The 21,939-nt window shown below is 43.9% G+C and overlaps 1 protein-coding gene across 1 annotated transcript in view; it reads right to left on the reverse strand.

The window, feature by feature from the left end:
* LOC133460186 (FRAS1-related extracellular matrix protein 2-like) overlaps positions 1-21,939 on the reverse strand; it is a 122,774-nt gene that overhangs the window by 55,981 nt on the left and 44,854 nt on the right. The window contains exon 4 of the mRNA XM_061740755.1: positions 8,600-8,830. Within this exon, the coding sequence (XP_061596739.1) occupies positions 8,600-8,830 (231 nt within the window). The remainder of the gene's footprint in view (positions 1-8,599; positions 8,831-21,939) is intronic.

Here is a 21,939-nt window from a genome sequence, read left to right on the forward strand (position 1 = left end):
ACCAACAATAACAGCAGCACGGCAGATAATCGGACCCACTGGTACCGTTTTGTTTCTCGGCCCTGTAGTTCACCTTTTTCAGCGTTTTCCAGCGGAGCTTGATCTGGTCTGGCGTTCATACAAATCCTGCTTCGCGCAACTTTTCGCTCACCTTCTTGTAAATCTTCTATCCCGGTACTTTCTACCGTCTACAAATGCAGAAATGTTCATATCCTTCATTACATTTATGAAGTGATTAGTCTCCTCCTGGTCTTGGTTTCTCCGTGTTTAGAAGAACTTCCTGGAGTCACAAGACCAAGATTCTTTGCGAAAAGAACATGCACAGAAAACAAATTCCTGTTCCTTTTGATGGGGATATTCCGTTTGGCGTTTACATGACCAAATATTCGGGTTAGAAAAGGAGTAACCCAGGGCTCATATTCAGGTTTTTAAAAACCGGAATATGAGCAAATTCCAGTTATTCAAAGGGGTTATTTGTGTTTACATGGCCGTGCAAAACCGGGTTATTGCTAATATTCCGGTTAGAAAAGAGTTCCACTGCATGGAAACGTAGTCAATAAAAGAGTGAATGATAAGTAAAAACATTTGCTGTAATTTGGTGACGTAAACTTAAAGGAGCTTGAGGCAGGATTTATGAAAAAAATTAGTATACGTTTTAAGTTTTCTAGTAATAATGTCAGATGAAGCGTTCCAAACCAAAACGAATGAGCCCTCTAGTGTATCTCTCCGTTGCCTTGAACAGGCTGTGTGCTGCAAAATGTGCTGCAATTCGGGCCCGAATTTCCCGCGCTGTCCTGCGGATGTGACGTCACATGACGCTGCATGCGCGTTCTCCCCGTTCTCCCGTGCCGGCTTCACTGTTGGCTGCAGTACCCCCGACGGCCGTCGTGGTGAAGGGTGGCGCTAGAGAGTCTCATTTCTTAAAAGGAGCCTCAAGCTCCTTTAATTAACTGCATCTGTGTAAAAAAGTTTGGGGAAAGGGGGCACCATGGTGCAGCTGGTAGTGCAGCCGTCTCACATCAAGAAGGTCCTGGGTTCGATTCCCGCCGGGGACGCTGTGGGCGCTGAAGTGCGTGTTAGTTCCCCCATGACTTCAGCACCCACACCCTGGGTGGGGTTGGAGAAAGGATCTTTCTGTGTGGAGTTTGCATGTTCTCTCCTCGCTTGCGTGGGTAGCAATGTGAGCTACCCTCACAAAAACATGCACACAGTCCCCTCTTACATGCCCCCTCTGGCCAACTGGGGCCTCAGCGGGGGTGGGGAGGATCTGGCCGGAATAACATGCTCCTTCCACGCGCTACGACGGCACAACCACGCCACCCGAGAGACCAGACCGCCAGCAAGCCCCGCCCCCTCCCTACCTGCGAGCCCCCATGACCATGGGAGGAGGCAGCCAGGAAACCCACGGCGACGGACCAGGACCCAGCCGAGCATCAGCCACCCGTCAAAGGCCGATCACGGAGCCAAGAGGTCCACGCCCTCCAGGTCCACAACCCCCACCCGACAAGAGGCAAACCCACCCAGAGAGCGTGATCCTTCCACGCGCTTCGTGGTTGTGCCCAAGAAACCCCACCCTGTCTGGTGAAAAGATGCGGCCTGCTCACTCCTCAGGTTAAGGAGGAGACCTGAGCTCAGTGCAGTGCCCTCCGGGGGTTGGTAGAGGATGGAAATGCCCGGGACTGACTTAGGTAGGAGCACCGTGTGATGAAATGGGAAAAAATCAGGGATAAAAAAAAAAAAAAAAAGTTTGGGGAAAAAAATCACATTTATATTTGATACAATACACAACATTCATATAAAGATAAACACCTGAGGATACTTTTTGAGAAGAAGCCATCCATCCACATAGGACAATCTAACTCACAGCAGGGGGTCAAGCAGTTCTCCTCTCTTGCGATAACACGGGATAAATCGTTCTCCCTCCTCTCAATCTTCTTCCCTCTCCACCATTTCTCCTTTCTATCACAGCCCGCAATCTGTGGTTCCCGTGGGTGTGGGGGTGAGCGTTTACGGGGTCGCAGCTCACAGCGGGGGATGGGAGCCCCCTGCTTACCTATTCCCCCCACACAGGCCGCGCTACGCCCTGATCCTCAAATCTCACTCCCGTATATTCTGCACACCTCGCCTCACCTCGCAGTCCCCTCACATCTCATCCCGCCGTCTCCTCCTCCGCTGCCTCCAAATCCACCCAAGACTCTTAAAAGCAAAGTTTTCATTCAAGTGGGTCAAGTTCAGCTCCTTGAGGAAAACACAGTAATTTAAAAACATTCGATGGGAATGGGGGAAAAAGGCATACGCTTTCACAGCTGGTGCAGCGATAGTGAATAGAGTAGCTTCTATTCTTGTTTTTGCATTCCCAGAAAGACAAAACACAATAAGGAGTCTGTTTGGCTTTTATTCCTCTGCCTAGCACTTTTCCATTATTGATAATTTCATGAATATTCTATATGTGTAGGATTTTTGTTGTTGTTGTTGTTGTTTTTGCTACTGTTTCTGTTGTGATAGTGGCACATTTTCCTGCTTACCTTGCAAGGATGGTTATGCCAAAAATGTAAGCGCATATAAAAGAAAAAATCCAGGCCAGAGACAAGAAGCTGATGACAATGAAGCACAACCCATTGGCCACGGTTACATGATATGATAATTCCGAATTAAACTATTTCCTTCGAGTTTAGATGGAAATAGTAATTCTGAATTGAGGTTTACACGGAAAACACGTTTGATCGGCTTTATCCAATTCCTCTTAAGGTCTGGGGGTTGGGAAGGTTCTGATTGGATAGGGGGCGGACCGGAAGTTACGTCTACCGGAAGAAAAACAAACTTAGCCGCTACAACTTTGAAAAGCTCACAATTTCTATGTTTCCTGCCATCTGTTCTTTTAATTATTTCCAGGTCCTCCAAGCTATTTATTAAATAAATGGTCTCTGCTCTTGACCACCGTTTACTGCGTGCTGCATCTTGAAACTTTGTTAGGAAAACCAGCCCAGCGCAGAATGTAAGCGTCATGGAGACGGGCGAGGGAACGAGCAGCGCAGAAAGACCGGAATTAATTTAATGAGGAATGAGTGTATACATGATCGCAGAATTATTCTATTTCGATTTTAAAATCGGAATTAAAGGAGCTTGAGGCAGGATTTAGGAAAAAAATGCGTATACGTTTTAAGTTTTCTAGTAATAATGTCAGATGAAGCGTTCCAAACCAAAAAGAATGAGCCCTCTAGTGTATCTCTCCGTTGCCTTGAACAGGCTGTCTGCTGCAAAATGTGCTGCAATTCTGGGCCCGAATTTCCCGCGCTGTCCTGCGGATGTGACGTCACATGACGCTGCATGCGCGTTCTCCCGTGCCGGCTTCGCTGTTGGCTGCAGTACCCCCGACGGTCGTCGTGGCGCTAATGAGTCTCATTTCTTATTCTTGCCTCAAGCTCCTTTAAGTTTAATTCAGAATGGCCATTTTCATTAGGTGTTTACATGGTCATTTTTACTCATTTTAAATCGGATTTAGGTTTAATTCTGAATTAAAGAGGAATTAAACTTCCCATGTAAACGCAGCCAATGTCACAGTTTACAGCGAGAAAAACATCTCAAGATCAACCTAACCGAGACAAAACACGCACAGCTCTGACAGCATGCACATAGCAGTCATTCTGTATATTGATGCTGGGACCTTGGTGCAGCAGAGTAACAGCTCCACTGACGTAGAGGGCCGCTGCTCCAGAGAAAGCAAGGAAGATGTATCACCAACTGTGGCAATAAGATGCTTCTTGAAACACCGTCAGACAAGCAGGCTTCATCTTTAGTCAGCCCTGTGCATAGATTTCATCTGAAAGTCATAAAGTTTATGAGGAATAATGCCCTACTGCCATACAGGCAAATGTGCTCAAGGATTCACTGACTCTTTTTATTTCATCAAATTTGCAAGAATGATGTTAGAAACTCGACAATCTTACAACTAAAATGAACGTAAGACTATAGACAAAAGCTCCAGGCTCCAGATTTCTGACGCCGTCAGAAGAAACTCCCCTTAATTTTGGATTACTTTTAGTTAAAGTGCAGCGAGTGTTCTCTCCCCGTCTACAGCTGGTAGAAGCCCGGCTGATATGTTCTCCAGGGAGGGAATCTTCAGGCTTACCAGAAGACCACACAAAGCCTGTTTTCATCATTAGATACAGTGCAGCGAACGCTCCAGGCATAACTAAAGCTTCACCAGCCCATTAGAGTACAGAGTGGCACATCTCTGTCACATTAGAAATCCCCTGGAGATAACAGAAAACAAACCAGACCCTGCCCTCCACACACATCATAATTAACCCACAGGGGAGGAGAGATTGAGGCGGGAAAATGAGGCGGAGAGAGTCTGGGAGGGAGAGAACAAGCCGACAAAAGAGAAAGAGCGGCAATCGTAATTGTGCGTGCGTGCCATTGTGCATCTATAATTATGTGGAGGAGGTGCTGAAGTGGGATGTGGGTGATCCATACAAAAACCCGATGCAATAACTGCACAACAGCTAATCTGATCTTGAACGAACAGTGCAGCCAGTTTGTCGCTCTATTCAATATTACATTTATATTTCAATTTGCGGGAGGAAACACAGAAAACAGAACCAGGAAAACGACAGAAGAAAGTCAAAGAGTTGTGTGTGTGCACTGTTTTAATAGGTTTTCTTATAGGTAGTACTGGAAACACTACACCAATACACATCTCTGTATTGTCGTGCGTTGCTTCTGGTATCATGTCAAAATTGCATTTCAGCACTTTGACGGAGGGAAGATTTGAGAAGCGTCCCCATGTACAGAAGACAACGTTTATAATGAAGCTTCTTCTGTTTCATGCAATGCGATATGCAGACAGGGAACGTGTATATTTTATTTTGTTTTGACAAGAATGCTTGAATGGGGGACAGAAAGCGTTGCGTTGTGCAATGCAAACATTTACTATCTAGAATCAGTCTGTCCGGTGTCTGAATTGTGAATGTTTCTTCCAAACTCTTTGAAGTTTCAAACTACAGGAGAGATGTGGGAGTAAATCTTGGACACGGACCGCTTCTCTGTGCTTGAAATGTGACAATTTTGCAACTTTGACTCTTTGCTACTTCCTGCAGCCCAGAATATCTTTTACTCATTATCTATAGGAACCTATATCTAAGAGGATCTGGCCAGACCTTGAGCAGACACTCTGCTGATTTGTAGTACGTGTGTGAAATGGTAGCTGGGGATGTTTCCCATTGCTTCTTGCTTTCACCTACAGTTCTCTCCCTTTTATTATCCTCACGCCAAACTGATCCAGTACCGTACGCATTTTATACTTTTGTAATGTTTGCACTCAATAAAAAAACACGTCAAACAAAGTATTTACACCTACATTTATCACCTACAAGCATAGTTACCTACACTTATATTTTATTTTTTTGTGGCTCTAGTGGCCACTTTATTCAAGTTGCAGACAGGAAGGGGTTAGAGAGAATGGGGATGACATGCAGCAAAGGTGCGCAGGCCGGGATTCAAACCTGCGACCGCTGCAGGAGGACTGTAGCCTCAGTATATGAGCCTGATGAGGCATTTTGACACTGTGGCTGACCTGAAACGTCAGCTTCCTAACCCCTGCAGGGCACAACTCCAGCTTTCTACCCCCTGCAGGGGGGTAGGAAGCTGGAACTTCACGTGACAATGGTGTTGAGTCCAGTTCGAAGCTGTGAGCCCTGCAGGGGGTAGAAAGCTGGAGTTGTGCCCTGTGACACCTTGGAACTAGCTTCAACAAAGACTTGAACCACGGGAATGGCATATGATGAAGTTCCTGACTGAGTGATATGTTAATACCAACTCATTTGGCCACAGACTTGAATAACGAGAACACGCTATGGGGTAATTTCCAACTGAATGCTGAATGATATTCATGCCGAATGCCCGAGGACGGCATTTGGCCACAGATCTGACTGTAAATACCCTTTAATTGCTTTTTGTCTTTCACCTTTGGCTTGTTTATTCCTGCCTTTTGTGCTTTGAACTTACTGTATAAAAAGTCATGATTCCAACCACTCTGGGTCAGCACACCAACCCAGCCATGCGCTGCGTTGGTTGGCTCACCGCCGGCTTACTGAATAAAATTCACTACACCACAGCGGACTTCTGAACTGGTTTTGATAATATTCTTCATCAAGCCGCTTGCCCACTGCTTACCCACTGCACCACCAAGCGGCCCAGTTACCTACACTTATATCAACCTTCACTCATAGTAACCTACATACATGGCACATTCATACGTAAGACATATTTGAGTTGTAAGAAAGTACCATAGGCAGAAGACACTGTTGTGTTTTGCTTTATTTCAGTCAGCATTCTCTTGCCGGTATGTCAGTACAGCAGGGTGTGTGGTGAATCCCCTGTCACGTCTGTCACTCTGGTGGAGGTAGTTATTGTTTCTCATTGCTTTCCCTCATGTTTTTCATAAAGCTTTGGTGAAGAGGATGTTTCACACCGGGAAAGAGGTCAAATCTCTTCTTTTGGAGGTTTCCATTGTTCCCCTGGCACCATAGGGTGAGGTGCTAGCCCACCTAAAGTGAATCCCTGCATGAATCACACGTGTAGATGATTCATGAATTTGCCAAAACCAATAAAAGAAAAACTAACCCTCATTGTACGTGCAAGTTCCCTGTTTGATTTGATGTGGCAGAAATCCTCCCCTCCAAAACCGGGAGTGATGGCTTTCTCCCGGAGAAAAGATGGCGTTGACATTTGGAGAATGAATAGAAAGTTAAAATGCTTCTGACCAGGAGCATCTCAGCGACCTGGACAACTGTCCATCATGACTCCTCTAAGCTGCTCAGGCTTATATGCTTCACATATTTCCACCATCTAACACTAATATACACTTTCCGTTGTTTTTTCCATTATTATTGTTGTTTTTAAATCCACATATTTTTTAGAAGTAAATATTTTTGTTAGCATCTAACGTTTCTGATTGTGTGCTACATGCAGGATATGTAGTGTGTGTGCGCAGGGCCGGCCCAAGCCTCCATGGGGCCCTGAGCAAAATTTGATTTTAGGGCCCTCTATTTATGCCAATAAAACTGATTATTGATCATTCACACACCCACTATAAACTTATTTTATGTTCTTCCCTGTACACTTGTATTGTAATCCACAGGGATTAAGACCATGGAAGCAGACGACAGATTAACAAACTTGCAGAAAAATCTTTCAATTAATATTTTGCAAAGTCAGCAACTGCCCCTACTGGCCACACAGAGAAGCAACAGATAAAAGGTCAAAGAGCTGCACAGTTGCAGCAGAGATGTTTCCATCTTCCTACTGTCAGGCTGGCAGGTTTTTACTATCTATGGTTTTTAATCTGAAATGGGAGCAAATTCAGCTACAAGAGGGTGGATTTACACTTAATATTTAAAGTGTCAATAGAGGGTATGCATTGAGTCACTTTCCCACTGGACCAGCCCCCTTACTCGCACTGAGTGGCAAAAATGGTTGCAACTAGTGGAGAAGACAGGATAACAGCTGATTATCGGCTTAAATTAAAGGCAGTTGGACTTGACAGTTACCCGTACAGTTACCCCAAGAACCAGTGGTCCATGGACATTAATATTTGGTACAGTTACCAAGAACCAGTGGTCCATGGACATTAATATTTGGCCACAAATCCAGTTTCCTGATATTTATATGTACTTAATTTCTACGCCGGGGAAATACACGAAGCAAAGCTTGAAGGCTTACAAAAGTCTTGACGCTTGATCCGACTTCAAGGCAGGATTTGTTATCAAAATTAAAGTGATGAGGACACAGAACTTTATGATTTGACCGTTTAACGTTAGCTACCCAAAAATCCAACATTACTTGATACAAAATGGGAATCGCAAATCCACGTTTCGGTGCCTGGAATCCAGTTGTGTCTGTGAATTGCAGCGATCCATTTGTCTCTTTTAAGCTTATTTTTCGGCAGTCTGTAAAACGATAACTACGATTTCTTGCTAAATCTATGAGTACAGTCGATCACACAACAGCTATTTCCCATTTTAAATGTTTTCCAGTTGCTCAAACTGAAAGTTTACGCTGCCACTCAGTCTTTCTGACACTCAGTGGGCGAAACCCGCTGTGAAGTCGCATCTGTGACATCCTGTGCATTCCCTCTATATGCCAGCAGTAGTCTACTCTAGTCTGTTAACATTGTTTATGTTTATGTAATAATATTAATGATTGTGTTTTTGTACAATAACATACCTTTGATAATGTATGAATCATCACTCGCACATAAAAAAATAATTACATTATTTATTTAATTTTTTTAACTCTTGGGCGCCCCCTCGTGGTCACGGGGCCCTAAGCAGCCGCTTAGTTCGCTTATGCCTTGGGCCGGCTCTGTGTGTGTGTGTGTGTGTGTGTGTGTGTGTGTGTGTGTGTGTGTGTGTGTGTGTGTGTGTGTGTGTGTGTGTGTGTGTGTGTGTGTGTGTTTGCATAGCTATTTTTGTGAGGACCAGGGTGAGTTTTTAACCTTTGGACTGAGGACCATTTTACAAAGTGAGGACATTTAGGCCGGTCCTCACTTTATTTTCACTGTGTGTGTGTGTGTGTGTGTGTGTGTTAGAAGGCTGACCATCACTGGGATCCATGATCTCCACCGTCGCTGTGACGGGGAACTCCAGCACCGCCATCACCGGCTCCGACAGCAGAATCTGGAAGGTCTCCGCCTGCTCGTACTTCCCGTCAGTCAGGATCCGAACGCGCCACGTGGCCCTCGTCTGTCCGGGGTTGAACTGGACCTGCTTCTGCGACGTCCCTTTGAAGTCCTCATCCTTCCTGGCACTGCCGTCCTCGGTGCCGATGCCTGAGGGGTGGAGAGAGTGATGGAAATAAAAGAAACAGAAAAGACAGGGAAGGTCAGCCAAACGAGATACACAAAAAAAAAAAAGATAAGAAGGAAGTTCAGCCAAAGCGCAGACAAAGGCCATGAGGGGGTGACAGACTGAAGAAAGAAACAGATGAAAAACAGATTAGATATTCGCACCCTTTAACATTGTTCAGAGTGGTGAGAAAAAGAGTGTTGCGTCTCTCTTTTTTCCTCGCTGATCACTTACAGAGCCTCAGGAATGTGTGAAATGAATTTGAGACTGAAACTCTCAAATAAACACATTCTGCCTTTACTGAGACGGATTAACTATGAAACATCTTTCTCAAAGGTTAGACAGACATGCATGAGTTTGTACGTCACCCTTTCCTCTTCAAACGCTCCTTATTTCATTTATAAAAGGTCTTTCATGTGATCCATCTAACAATCATGATTACTGATGCATCCTCTTCAAAGGTGGAAGCTCACTAGTAGCATCATGTTTCAAACACAAATCAAGGGACTCAGGAGGCACACAAAGAAAAATATTCCATTACATTTGGAAATGTGCTGTTCATATTCCTTTGTCTACTTCCATAGTGCCAGGGAAGAAGCGCCCAGCCAAGCAGATGCTTGTGCCCGTAAAAAAAAAAAAGGATTTGTTTTCGGTTTTTCAAAACACTCAGATGTCTGCACAAACAGAGAAAAAAGGCCATAAATATATGCAGATGGGTTTGGCTACACACAATCATAAAAACAGACATAGCAAGCCTTGTGTGCAAAATATGAGGGGAAAAACAACATAAAGGCTGGAATATGGACATTACAAACCATTATTCATGTGTCTGCACCTGCAAGGATCTTAAGTTAGAATAGTTATATGAAAAACCTACTTTGATTAGAGAAGTTTGAGGCTGAGCTTGGCACTTATTTGTCCATTTTGCAGCGAGTACACAGTCTGGCTTCAGTGTTGTGGATGTTTCAACAATAACAAAAGACAGAAGAGTGCAAAAAAAACCAAACCTTTCCATAGCACTTCACTATTTTCTTTTTAAACCAGCACTGTGTAATTTCTGCTGTTAGGGAATTCAATCCAAATATAACAAAAGAGGAAATCTAATCACGGGAGTTGTTAATTCACCACCACTGTTGATGAAAATCAATCACATGTGACTCAGGCAGAAATCACGTTGACCGGCCAGCCATAACCAATCACTTTGCAAAAATAAATAAATAAATCTCTCTCATGAAATAGGTCTGCTACATTTTGATTAGTACAGAATAAACCAAACACAAGAGCCTCTATTTAAAGCAACCAAGGTGGCAGTAGAAAAGGACTTTGGATCTTACTGCAGAAACCAACCACCGTGACTCACTGGCAGTGGCGGAGCGTGGGTCTCAGTACAGAGGGGGCGGAGCATTCTCGATTGGCCCATGAACACACACACACACACACACACACACACACACACACACACACACACACACACACACACACACACACACACACACACACACACACACACACACACACACACACACACACACACACACACACACACACACACACACACACACATCGGCCAGACAGCTGTCAATCACATGGCTCTGAAAACTCCGAAAATCACGGACTGACTCAGTTCCATCTTTGATACAGCTTAAACACAAAAAAAACAACATAACTGGTCTAAAATTAAACATCTATTTAGATAGATATAGACACAGCCGTCTATAACATCATTTCTGAGCTCTATAACAGAGAATAGACTCGGCGGTCTAGTTGACAACAACACAATTTGCCGAGTCGGCAAATTGGCTGTAACTGTTAAGGCTGATTTATGGTTCCGCGTTAGACCAACGCAGAGCCTACGGCGTAGGGTACGCGGCGATGCGCACGTATGTTGCGCGTTGCCGCGCACCCTACGCCGTAGGCTTCGCTGTACCCTAGGGCGTAGGCTCTGCATCGATTTAACGGGGAACGATAAATCAGGCCTTACGGCCAATCAGCGTTGGCTCACAGCCCTGATGCGTTCAGGACAGATGTAAAGTAAGAATTAGCCTACACTGGCCGCACAATGCACATTTTATCGTAATTATAGCCTACAATTTACGAATATATATGAACGTATCACACAAAACAGGGCCCTATCATTGGGCCCTATGAGCTTGTGGGCCCCGGGGCGCCCGCCCCCTCACCCCCCCTCTGGCTCTGCTACAGCTCACTGGCGTTCCTCACCTGCTGCAAGCCATTCTGGACGTTGTTGTCTGCTTGTCGCTCTGCCTATGTCAAATGTTTTTTTGCACTAACTGGTCACATCCTATCAAATGGTGTCTAGAAGCAGTTTCCTTTGGTACTGCTCTCTGGAATTTAAAGCGGAATCCAGAGGAATCAGATTGTCAGGATTTGACATTTCCCTGTTTTGTTTTGTACGCCCATGTCCCTGAGTTTCAGTTCTGTCTCGACCCTCCTGTTTCCCATCTGCCCTGATTGTCTGCACCTGTGTCTCGTTATCCTTTGTGTATATCTAGTCTTGTCTTTCCCCTGCTCCTCGCTGGTCCGTACTGTTTGCGCCTTCCATGTTCTCCTCGTCAGGTTTTCACAGTTTTTCGGATTTATGTTCATGTTCTGTTTTGTACCCTGCTCAGCAGCGCTTTTGGTTTTGTTTTTGCAAATAAATCTAAGTTTTTGGAACTCCTGCCTCCTGCTCTCCTGCGTTTGGGTCCTCATCTAACCATTCCTGACACAGATTCAATCTTTGTACCAGAGGCTGGGAAGTATACTGTATCCATGGAAGAGGTCAAACATGTTAAACTTGCTATTAGAAGTCTCTAAAATGATTCACACTGACAGGTACATCTACAGCTACATGTAATACCTGCAAAAATGACTCATAGTAAACATTTAGTATTGAACATCCTTCTCCTCAATGCTCAATATCTTGGCTATGCAGTGGAAGAGGGAGGGGCATCTTTACAGCAAAATATGAAAACAACACAACCAATAGTAGATAGCTAAGTAACATCAATTACTGTAATTCTCTTCAAGACAGCTGTTTTGCAAAATCATATACAATTGATGAAGAAAAAGATATATAACTAAGGTAATGGAAAAATAACAATGTATTCTACATTTCGGACACATGGTAATACTTTATATGATGCACTTTGATTCCAGACTTGTACTTTGAATGAACTCACTGTCTGAGGAAATGCATCTGCATCTGTTTGTTGTTTAACTTTATCTAAATCTGAATCAGGAAGGAACCACTGATCACCTGACCATTGTAATTTCTTTCTTGACTGTTTACAGACTTGATGACATTTGGCATCACACCACACCTATAGATTATTATACATTTACTTACACAATCTTTGTCTATAAATCACACCTACACATGGGAGCAAACCATCAACGTGTGATTGTATGCTGATCCGTTGCAAGGTTTTCATTAAATGACATAAAGACCATTTGGTTATTTTGTCAGTCTTTATTTTCAGATTTCCACCACCACTAGCAAAATGAAAGTTAGGACTTTTAAATTTCTACATTGTTGTAAGTATTTGTGATTCTCCACAAATAATTAAAGTATAAAAAACTGGTCTATTCATATTAAGATATGAACTTCATTTCTTAAAGGTGACCTATTATGAAAAACACGTTTTTTCTTGTTTTAACATATATAAAGTGGTCTCCCCTCACCCTGCCAGCACAGGGAAGATAAAATACCATGAATTTCTGCAAGGTCTCTGACCCCCGCCGGCCAGGGTCCCCCAGTGTCACGTGGTTTTTTTTGAGCCGTTTAGAATCTGCTCCCGTCGTGACGTCACGACGGGAGCAGATTTCCAGAGGTTCGGCCTCCGCTGCTGAAACCACGCCCACAACCAGATCTCTCCGCTGCTGGAGCGGGGCTTCCTTCAGCCAGTCTGACGCGGCGCCGCGGATCCAGGTTAAATCATCCAGGTTCCCGGGTGGTTTGAGAGCTGGGTCCTTGGGGGTCTGTCCCAGGCAGGACTAGCTTCACCCTACGAGATTTTCAGCGAAATCTGTCGGTTTGATCCCCGATAACGGGCGATGCGCCCCGGAGCCACGCCGGGCGCCCAGCATGGCTCCGCGGAGCGCCGCGGAGCGCCGCGGAGCGCCGCGGAGCGCCGCGGAGCGCCGCGGAGCCATGCTGGGCGCCCGGCATGGCTCCGGGGCCAGCGTTCAGCATCCGCCGGGCAGATCCGGCTGAAACAGTGCATAAATGTTATTTATATACAACTCATATTTTATTTTTTTTAACAATAAAGTTTCCATTTGTGAAAATTCAGTGTTGTGATAATTTACAGGCTTGGGCTGCTCTGGCGGAGCGAGGTTTATGCTCCTCCCCTGCTACACGTCATTCAGGGAGCCAATCAGCACAGAGCCTCATTATCATACCCCCCCCTTCCCTAAAAATGAGGCGCAGAAAAAGAGGTTAGAAGCGGTAAAACTAGTGACAGGGCCCACAGGCTGGATTTATGATTTATGTAGAAAAAACAAGCTTTAGATTGTTTTTAAGACATTCAAGGCCTGTTTAAAATATACATTAAATGCCATAATAGGTCACCTTTAAAGCAAGGAATGCTTGAAATAAAACACCGGCACCCGACTTCCAGTATTTCTGTGGCGTTTCTCAACAGGAAGAGTGCAATACCGTATGCAGCTATAGCTCAGTGGAACTGAAGTAATGTAACGTAAAAAAAACCTACTTCTCTGGGGGTCTGTTGAAAGCTTTGAAATAGAAGGTGTGACTAATGGAAGTTCACTTGTTACAAGCGCGAGTTTGCTTGTTCTGCTGCTGAGTGGTCCGTCTGCCTTGACCTGGGTCAAATATCACAAATGTGATTTACAATATCCTTCTTGCACTGTCTTCAAATAAGAGCATTTTAAACTAAGATTGGTTGCATTTTAGGCCAAAAAAGAGCAACATGGAAGATTACAGTGAAAATGGCACTAATACCATGCATATGCAAGCCTACAACCAAATACTATTGTGCAACATCAATATTGCCTCACGCTGGTTCATATGACCCTATAGGAAGCACATCTGCCTATTGAGCTCAATTTTGATCATTTCTGAGGAAAGAAGAAAATGATCTTTATGCCAAGTTCTGCAAGGTGATTACAACTTCTAATCTCTTAACATTTTATTCTCAAAAGTACATGCGCTGATTAAGGTTTCCAGACAGAGGCGCAGGGTTTCCCTCGCTATGGTATGTAGTGACAGGTTGTCTAATAATCACTGAATTTAGTGCCATTAAACATAGTAATGTTCTCAAGTCTGATACTGACAACCGGAGGGAAAAAAACACTGTGCAGTTCCAGGTCTAACACTGATAAATGCATGTGTACCCTCAGACTATCTGTCCAGTAAACACCTCACTAAAGCAATGATAACATTATGGTAATATTAAACATGCTGTTGGGATATATATCGATGTATGGCCTTCAGTCTATTTACAGTCTAATATCAATCTCAAGTGGTCTGATTGTAAGGGGGAGTCCCATCTGGTTGAAGGAGGGACTTTCTCAGGGGGGTCGCTCGCCGCGCAGCCTGGGGTGCCTTCTGGCGGTGCTGGACCCCCCGGGCAGGGGGAAACGGTGCGTGAATGTGCGTCTTTGTCGGTGAGAATGCGGTATGGAAGGGTCCTGCCATGGAGGATTTGGGCCTCCATTGGCAGGACAACTAAATTTAATTATTTATTGATATTATTACTATTACTAGTTATTACTTTATCTAACAATGTATGCCATGCATGTTTTTCATCATTTTTTCGGGCATGTTTTATCTTTGGGGGATTTTTTTCTTCCATATCAGAGCAGGGTCATGCTGTACACCCACTGGTGCAAGAACAAAGAACAAAATCAAAAACCTTCTGGTGGGTACATCTAGCTGAGTGGACATGAGTGGAACCGCGTTATATCAAGCTAGAACAGAAGAGGATTCTGTTGCTGCAGCAACTGATCTCCTGAGTTTGAAAACACAGTGCGATGCTCAAAAGATGCAACACAGCAACAAGGTTTAATGCTGTTAAACCTTGTTGGTGCCATTTTATTCGGTATAGCAGGTGTACCTAATAAAGTAACAGAGTTGGAAAATGCACTTCTGCATTTTAGTTTTCAAATTGTATTTGGGGATTTTATTTATCATTTATTCATTTTGTTGAATGTTTGTGAATTTCATCTCAATTAGTTGAGGGATAAGCGCTGCTCTCATACCACTTCATCCTTTTGGGATACATTCAGTGTTGGTTTCTTTTTGAAGTTGACCCTTTGTGATGTGTACTGTAAATTTGTAATGTTTTCTGTGCTGAATAGTTTGTATCTAGTGATCAATTTTGATAAAATTCAGTGGGGGTGGATGTAACAGAGTTGGAAAACGCACTTAGATCATTTTTGTTTTCAAATTGTATTTGAACGTTTGTGAATTTTATCTCAATTAGTTGTTTTTTTTTATTGTTATTTTTATTTGCGTCTTTTGAGGAAACTACCTTTTTGGCTGTACCCTCTTTTTGTACCTCCTGGGGTTCCGTAGGTCATTACATCAGCTCCTCACAGTGCTGTGTTACTCTGATGATGGAGTAAAAAGAGTAAAAAGAGTCTGTTGGGCTACATCCAGTGATCATGTGAACTTTGAACTTATAAATGTTTATGAACATTTGGTGAATGTATATATTCAACTTTGAAACTGGTCAGCCGGAAATCGGCTCTAATGTGCCTCCTAAAATGGCCGCCTTGTCAGAAACTACAAACCCCCAGCATGCCATGCGGGGTGGGGCGGCGCCTACAAGCGGCGCGCATCCAATCGCAAGCGAGGTGCTGGTGACGTCATCGCAGCGCGCGTAGGACAAAACGCAGCTGCTGCCACTGCTTAACTTTTTTTTTCTCCTGCTCTTCGTCTGATCATCTTTGGCTCTGGGCCGCCCATTGGAGCTGCGGTCCGCGGAGGATCCCTCCGGGCTCCCATTAACTTTTTTTTTTCTTCATCAACCGAGCTGGTCGGTTCGTCCAGCTTGGCCTCGTGCCAAGGCCGGCCGCAGAATAATCCTAATCTCTGAGACTGATTTTCTGCTGTTAAAAGTTATCATTTTCCTAGTTAAGGCCCAGGTGGTGCCCCGAGGATTATTATCATTTTGATAATTCAATTTGATAAATAGTCGACTTTATTAATTATTAATAATTGTGAATAAAATTATTAATAACCATCTGATAACTGGACAGCTAAGCTACGCTGTGGCACAACACTTCTTAATGTGTTTTTGTGTCTTCTGCAGCAAATAAATATAGAAAAACAACCCCTGACTCGTCGTTTGTCACACCGGATCCAAACCTGTTACAGTGGCAGGTGAGTTTCACAAGACAATAACATTTTTAACTAAAAGTTTAATCTCTTAGCAAATCCTAGCATTATTTTTCTATCTAAAATTGTACTTATATGTAGCATCCAAACTTTTTTTGTGAAATGGGGTTATAACTTATCCTTGTTTTCTGATGATCCACATCAAATCAAACCCACATACACAAACACATGCCAAAGCAGAGACAGGAAGGATTGATGTTAAAACATCAGTGTATCATCCTCCCTGGACTACCTGGAGGGAAGAGACGCAGCGCACGGTCCTGCTGGGGTTCCTGCTCAGCTGGAGGAGAGATACCCTCCTGCTTTTTTGATCTTTACAGGTCTGCTACACAAGCGTTACAGGCTTCGTGTTTGTGTCTCCACAACACACAAACTCAGCTACAAAGACCTTTTCACAAATAATATTTTCATATTCTTTTTGTTCTGTCTCGTAGTTTATTTCACAGCTGAGAAAAATACTTCCAACAAGTCGATGTAAAATATTAAATTACTCCAAAAGAAATTTGTGATTGTATGTTTACTGTGCAAAAAAGCTCAGAGGTTTAGGAACCCTGAATGTTCTTCCATCTCCTGGTGAAATGTAATTATCTTTTTATCTACCCCGGTGGGCAACAAATGTGAAGCTGAAATGCATTGCACATGAGAGGACACATCTTCACTTGCTGAAAGTAAGTACCCCTCATTAAACACTTCTCCATGTATCTCTCATTGCAAAGACAGATCAGTAAAGATGTAAAGTAAAGTGCAGAAATACAAGTAGTAGAAATAAGAATTAGATCAAATTCCCTATGGAGTTCAGCATATTTCTCACACATACAAAAGGATGAAGAAGAAGGAAGGAAAAAAGAAATCAGTGGACAGCAGGAGAGCAATGAATGGAGCTTATTACGGGATGGCTTTGTGAAGGAAACAGAGACAAATCAAACACAAAAGATGAACGGCAATGGGTGACAACTACATTCAGGATACAGAAGGCTGAAAACAAAGACGGAAAAATAACAAACAACAATCACGCAGCGATCTGGAGAGGGGCAGTAGGAAGGAGCTAGACGCATGACCCGGCACAGAGAATAATGTAAGACAAAGGCCATCGCTGCGGCCGAACGTAGAGAGGTGATGTCCTTCATGAGTAAAAGCAATTAAGGAGAAAATGGTCTTCTCTGCAGTGAGATAAGGTGAGGGGAGATTATAGATGAGGGGAAAAGAACATGAGACAAGTTAAATGGGGAAAAAACACAAACCATTGGATTTGAAGTCAGGCAGAGAAGAAAAACAATAACCCAACTGAGACGAGACGAGACACACTGATGAAACATTCGGAGGGCTGTTGGTATTGTATTGTATTTTACTATTACCATTATATTCTTTGTGAAAGCAAAGAAACCATCAAAAAAAGAGGAATCCAAGCCAAATGCTCTTGTCCACCCTGCCCTCCTCCGGCTTGGCTTTAGAGAGGCAGCTTTGAACCTGAATCTTTATCTCTGCGCTCCTTCTTCACTGATCCTCACTACCTCTACGTCCCGCTGTGACGGACTCTCCTTCACTGGTACTTGGCTTCACACTAGCTTTCATCAGCTAACCCTCGCACCGGCAGCAAGCTTCTGACAACACTTCTCCCTGCTTTCCCATCCCCTGACACACTCCCCGTCTAAGCTGCAGTAATCGATCCATTTATCTGCACACACATCTACCATCACTTCTCATGGGGGCTTCCTTTTCCCTGTTTTCTTCACTGTCATTTTGGTATTTATTAGATTTTTTTTGGTTCTTGGGATCTTTGTAAATAGTCTCCTACATCCTCACTTCCTTACCAATAAACTATTCTTCCTCTCTTTTCTTTTTTGTTTTACCTCATCAAGGTTATTAAATCACAGTATGTACTTAAGAGTACCCTGTAAACCTGAATTAGTGAAATAATTATCGACTAGTCATCCGTCCATCCATTTCCTGAAGCCGCTTTGTCCTGTTGAGAGTAAGTGACTACGTTTCCATGCATCAATAACCCTTTTCTAACTGGAATATTATCAATAACCCGGTTGTGCACGGCCATGTAAACACCAATAACCCCTTTGAATAATCGGAATTTGCTCATATTCCGGTTTTTAAAAATCCGAATATGACCCCTTGGTCCCTTTTCTAACCCGAATATTTGTATACGACTAATGGGATATCCCCATCAAAAGGAACATCAAAAGGAATTTGTTTTCTGCACATGTTCTTTTCGCAAGGAATCCTGGTCTTTTGAGTCCAGGAAGTTCTTAAAAACATGGAGAAACGCAAAACCAGGAGGAGACTAATCACTTCATAAATGTAATGAAGGATATGAACATTTTGTCATTTGTAGACGGTAGAAAGTACCGGGACAGCCAGATTTACAAAAAGGTGGGCGAAAAGTTGCGCGAAGCAGGATTTGTACGAATGCCAGACCAGATCAAGCTCTGCTGGAAGACGCTGGAAAAGGCAAACTACAGGACCAAGAAACAAAACGACTTCTACTGGGCTGTTCATTATCCGCCGTGCTGCTGTTATTGTTGTTGTTTTGGATTTGGATACAGGAAGAAGAAGCGGAAATGACGGGAATTGCGTCATGATGTTCTCCGTGCGTCGCTGGTTTGATCCAGATATCAGGTTTGCTCACGCATGGAAACAGATTATTCCCAATGTTTCAGTAACCGGAATATTGACCTTAACCCCAATTTTGACTGCATGTAAACGTAGTCACAGAAGGAGGTGGAGCCTGTCCTCGATGCAGAGGTGGCAAATCCGGCTTCAGAAAGTAAAAGTCCTGCCATATATTTGTTCTGTCCATTCACTAAAACCAGGTGAGTTCACTAATTAGCTCATCTACCTGGCTGAAGAGCTGTGCTGATTAGAATCAGCTGGTTGAGTGAATGGACAGAACAAATACATGGTAGGACTTTTACTTTCTGAAGCCGGATTTGCCACCTCTGCCTCGATGTCATGGTACGAGAGGAGAGCTCACTGTGGTCAGGTTACCAGTCCAGCACAGCAGCACACAGACAAAGGAGATAAATAACCAAACACACACTAGCACTTTGTGCTGCAATCATGTTAAATTCCCCAATCAGCCTGATGTGCAAGTTTCTGGACTGTGGGAAACAGCTGAAGTACACTTGACTTTTATACAGAAATGTCCCAGCTGGGATTCAAACCCGGAAAGAAAATCCAAACCAAACTGTGGATATTGCAGCTACTCAGTCTCCCCAAAAGATTGAATTGATCCATTTATTGAGCAGAGCGAAATATATTCATCTCACAGTAAAAAGCTGCAAAATAATGCCATAGTTCCATTTATCCCTCCTTGCAGATGGAATAATATCAGTTTGTTCCTTGTTACCTGGGTGATATGTCCTCCATGAAAACCACTAAAGAAGTGAAAACGCTAGTGATGAGAGTGTTGACATCAGTGTGTCAGAGTTTTGACACGGACTGCAAAGATGCATCACATGCTGAGCGTTTTTTATGTCCGTGTTTTCTTTTGTCATTCCCTTGTGTTTTGAAATGTTTACCTTTCCCTTTATTCTCCAGCACTTTCCTGCTGTGTCTCACTCTGTTGCATTTATTTCCAAGTTACCTAACTTTTGTGTCTCTTTCAACTATACCTTTGCTGTTTTGTTTCTTTTTTCCACTGTATGTCTTGTTTCCTAACTTCCACTTGTATATCTGCTCAATTGCTACTGAGTTTAACACCAAATATGCTTTAGTGTAAAACAAAGGCCTGGAACAGAACTTGACTACTGTATGTGGAATTATGTTTTATTTTAGTGGCGTTTGAACAGTAAATATACATATCAAAGTCTTGGGACTTTAAATTTGAGCCTTGCACAGTTCTTTTGTTTTGTCATGCTAGAGTTTTAGGGTGCTTTCAGACCTGTGGCCCGTTTGTTTTGTTCCGATTCAGGGGCTAAGTTGATACAGTTGTTTCATTTTTCGTTTGTGGCGTTTGTGTTCACAAGGCAACCGTCTGTAGCGGTTCAAAGCTGTTAACAAATGCCATGCACAAACCAACTGTTCTCTCATTGGTCAGAAATGAACACGGAAGGAGTTTCCTCTTCTGTACCCCGGGAAAAACAACAATGTTTATAACCCCTTTCACAGAGAGGGCGCAAAGCACAGGCAATCCCATTCATTTGTGTGCTACCGCGGCGCAAGAGTGGAGCGCTCTGCGGCCGAGCTCGGCGGCACCCGAAAGGCCGCGGCGTAAACGCCGCGGCTGCCTGTCTGAATTGAATTTTTTTTTTATTTCACCATGCCGCGCTGTGACGACATCTCAGCACGTCCAATAGGAGAGAAGGGAGAAGAGAGAAAGTTGTGTCCAATTGGAGAGAAGGGGGTGGAAGCTGCGCCGACTCTTCTCCTTGCGCCGCGGTCGCACATACACATGAATGGAGTTGTGTCGGTTGCTGTGTGGATTCTGTTCTCACTGCAAACGAACCGCTCCAGGTCTGGAATGGAAGCGAGCCGAGACCACCTCTCCTAGGGTCTTGCCTCGCTGGTTTTGTCAATTCAATTCAATTCAATTTTATTTATATAGCGTCTAATACAACAAAAGTTGTCTCTAGACGCTTTCCAGAGACGCAGAACATAAACCCCCGAGCAATTATTACATAAACAATGGCAGGTAAAAACTCCCATAGTGGGAGAAGAACCTTAAGCCAAACAGTGGCAAGAAAAACTCCCCTTTAGGAGGGAAGAAACCTGGACCAGGACCTGGATCATAAGGGGGGAAGAAACCTGGACCAGGACCTGGATCATAAGGGGGGACCCTTCTGCCGAGGGCCAGACTGGGGGTTGGGGACGTCAACAGCACACAGCAGGCAGGTGGAAGCAGCAACGGGATGACCAGGGGTGGGGACCGCAGGCCAGCACGCAGCTCCCGAAGCTCCGGCCCAATCAGCAAGCCCCAGGTTAGGTGCAGGGTCGGGGAAAGGTTGAGAAAGGGGCAGGGCCCCTTTCTCTTGTCCCACATCCGAGCGCGATTGCTGTGTTCTGATATACCAAATGAACCGATCTTTAGGGGGAAGCGCTCCATTTCAGAACAACTGCTCCAAACGGGACAGGTGTGAAAGCACCCTTAATCGTCTGGCTGGTGAAATGATCTGTTTGAAGGCTTTCAGTCAGGGTTCAGAATGCATCATAGCACAGAGACAGCACTGGTTCGAGTCACGAATGACCTCCTTATGGCCTCAGATAAGGGATTAGTGTCCATACTGGTTCTACTGGACCTCAGTGCTGCTTTTGACACTATAGATCATGGCATTTTACTGCACAGGTTAGAGCATGTTGTTGGGATTAAAGGGACAGCTCTATGTTGGTTTAAATCATATCTATCTGACAGGTTCCAGTTTGTTCATGTACATGAGGTTTCTTCAGAACAGTCAAGGGTCTGTTATGGTGTTCCGCAGGGTTCAGTGCTAGGGCCAATCTTGTTTATACATGCAGCCGTTGGGAAGTATAATCCAGAATCACGGCATACACTTTCATTGTTATGCTGATGATACGCAGCTCTACTTGTCTATGAAGCCGGATGAAACAGAACCGTTAGTTAAACTTCAGGCATGTCTTAGGGACATCAAGGACTGGATGTCCAGAAATTTCTTGCTTCTAAATTCAGATAAAACAGAGGTTATCATTCTTGGTCCAGAGCATCTTAGGAAGGGATTAGATGGTGTTGCGATGGCTTCCAGTGCAACTGTGAGAAACCTT

This window comes from Cololabis saira, chromosome 14 (genome assembly GCF_033807715.1).
Source record: "Cololabis saira isolate AMF1-May2022 chromosome 14, fColSai1.1, whole genome shotgun sequence".
Taxonomy (NCBI): domain Eukaryota; kingdom Metazoa; phylum Chordata; class Actinopteri; order Beloniformes; family Belonidae; genus Cololabis; species Cololabis saira.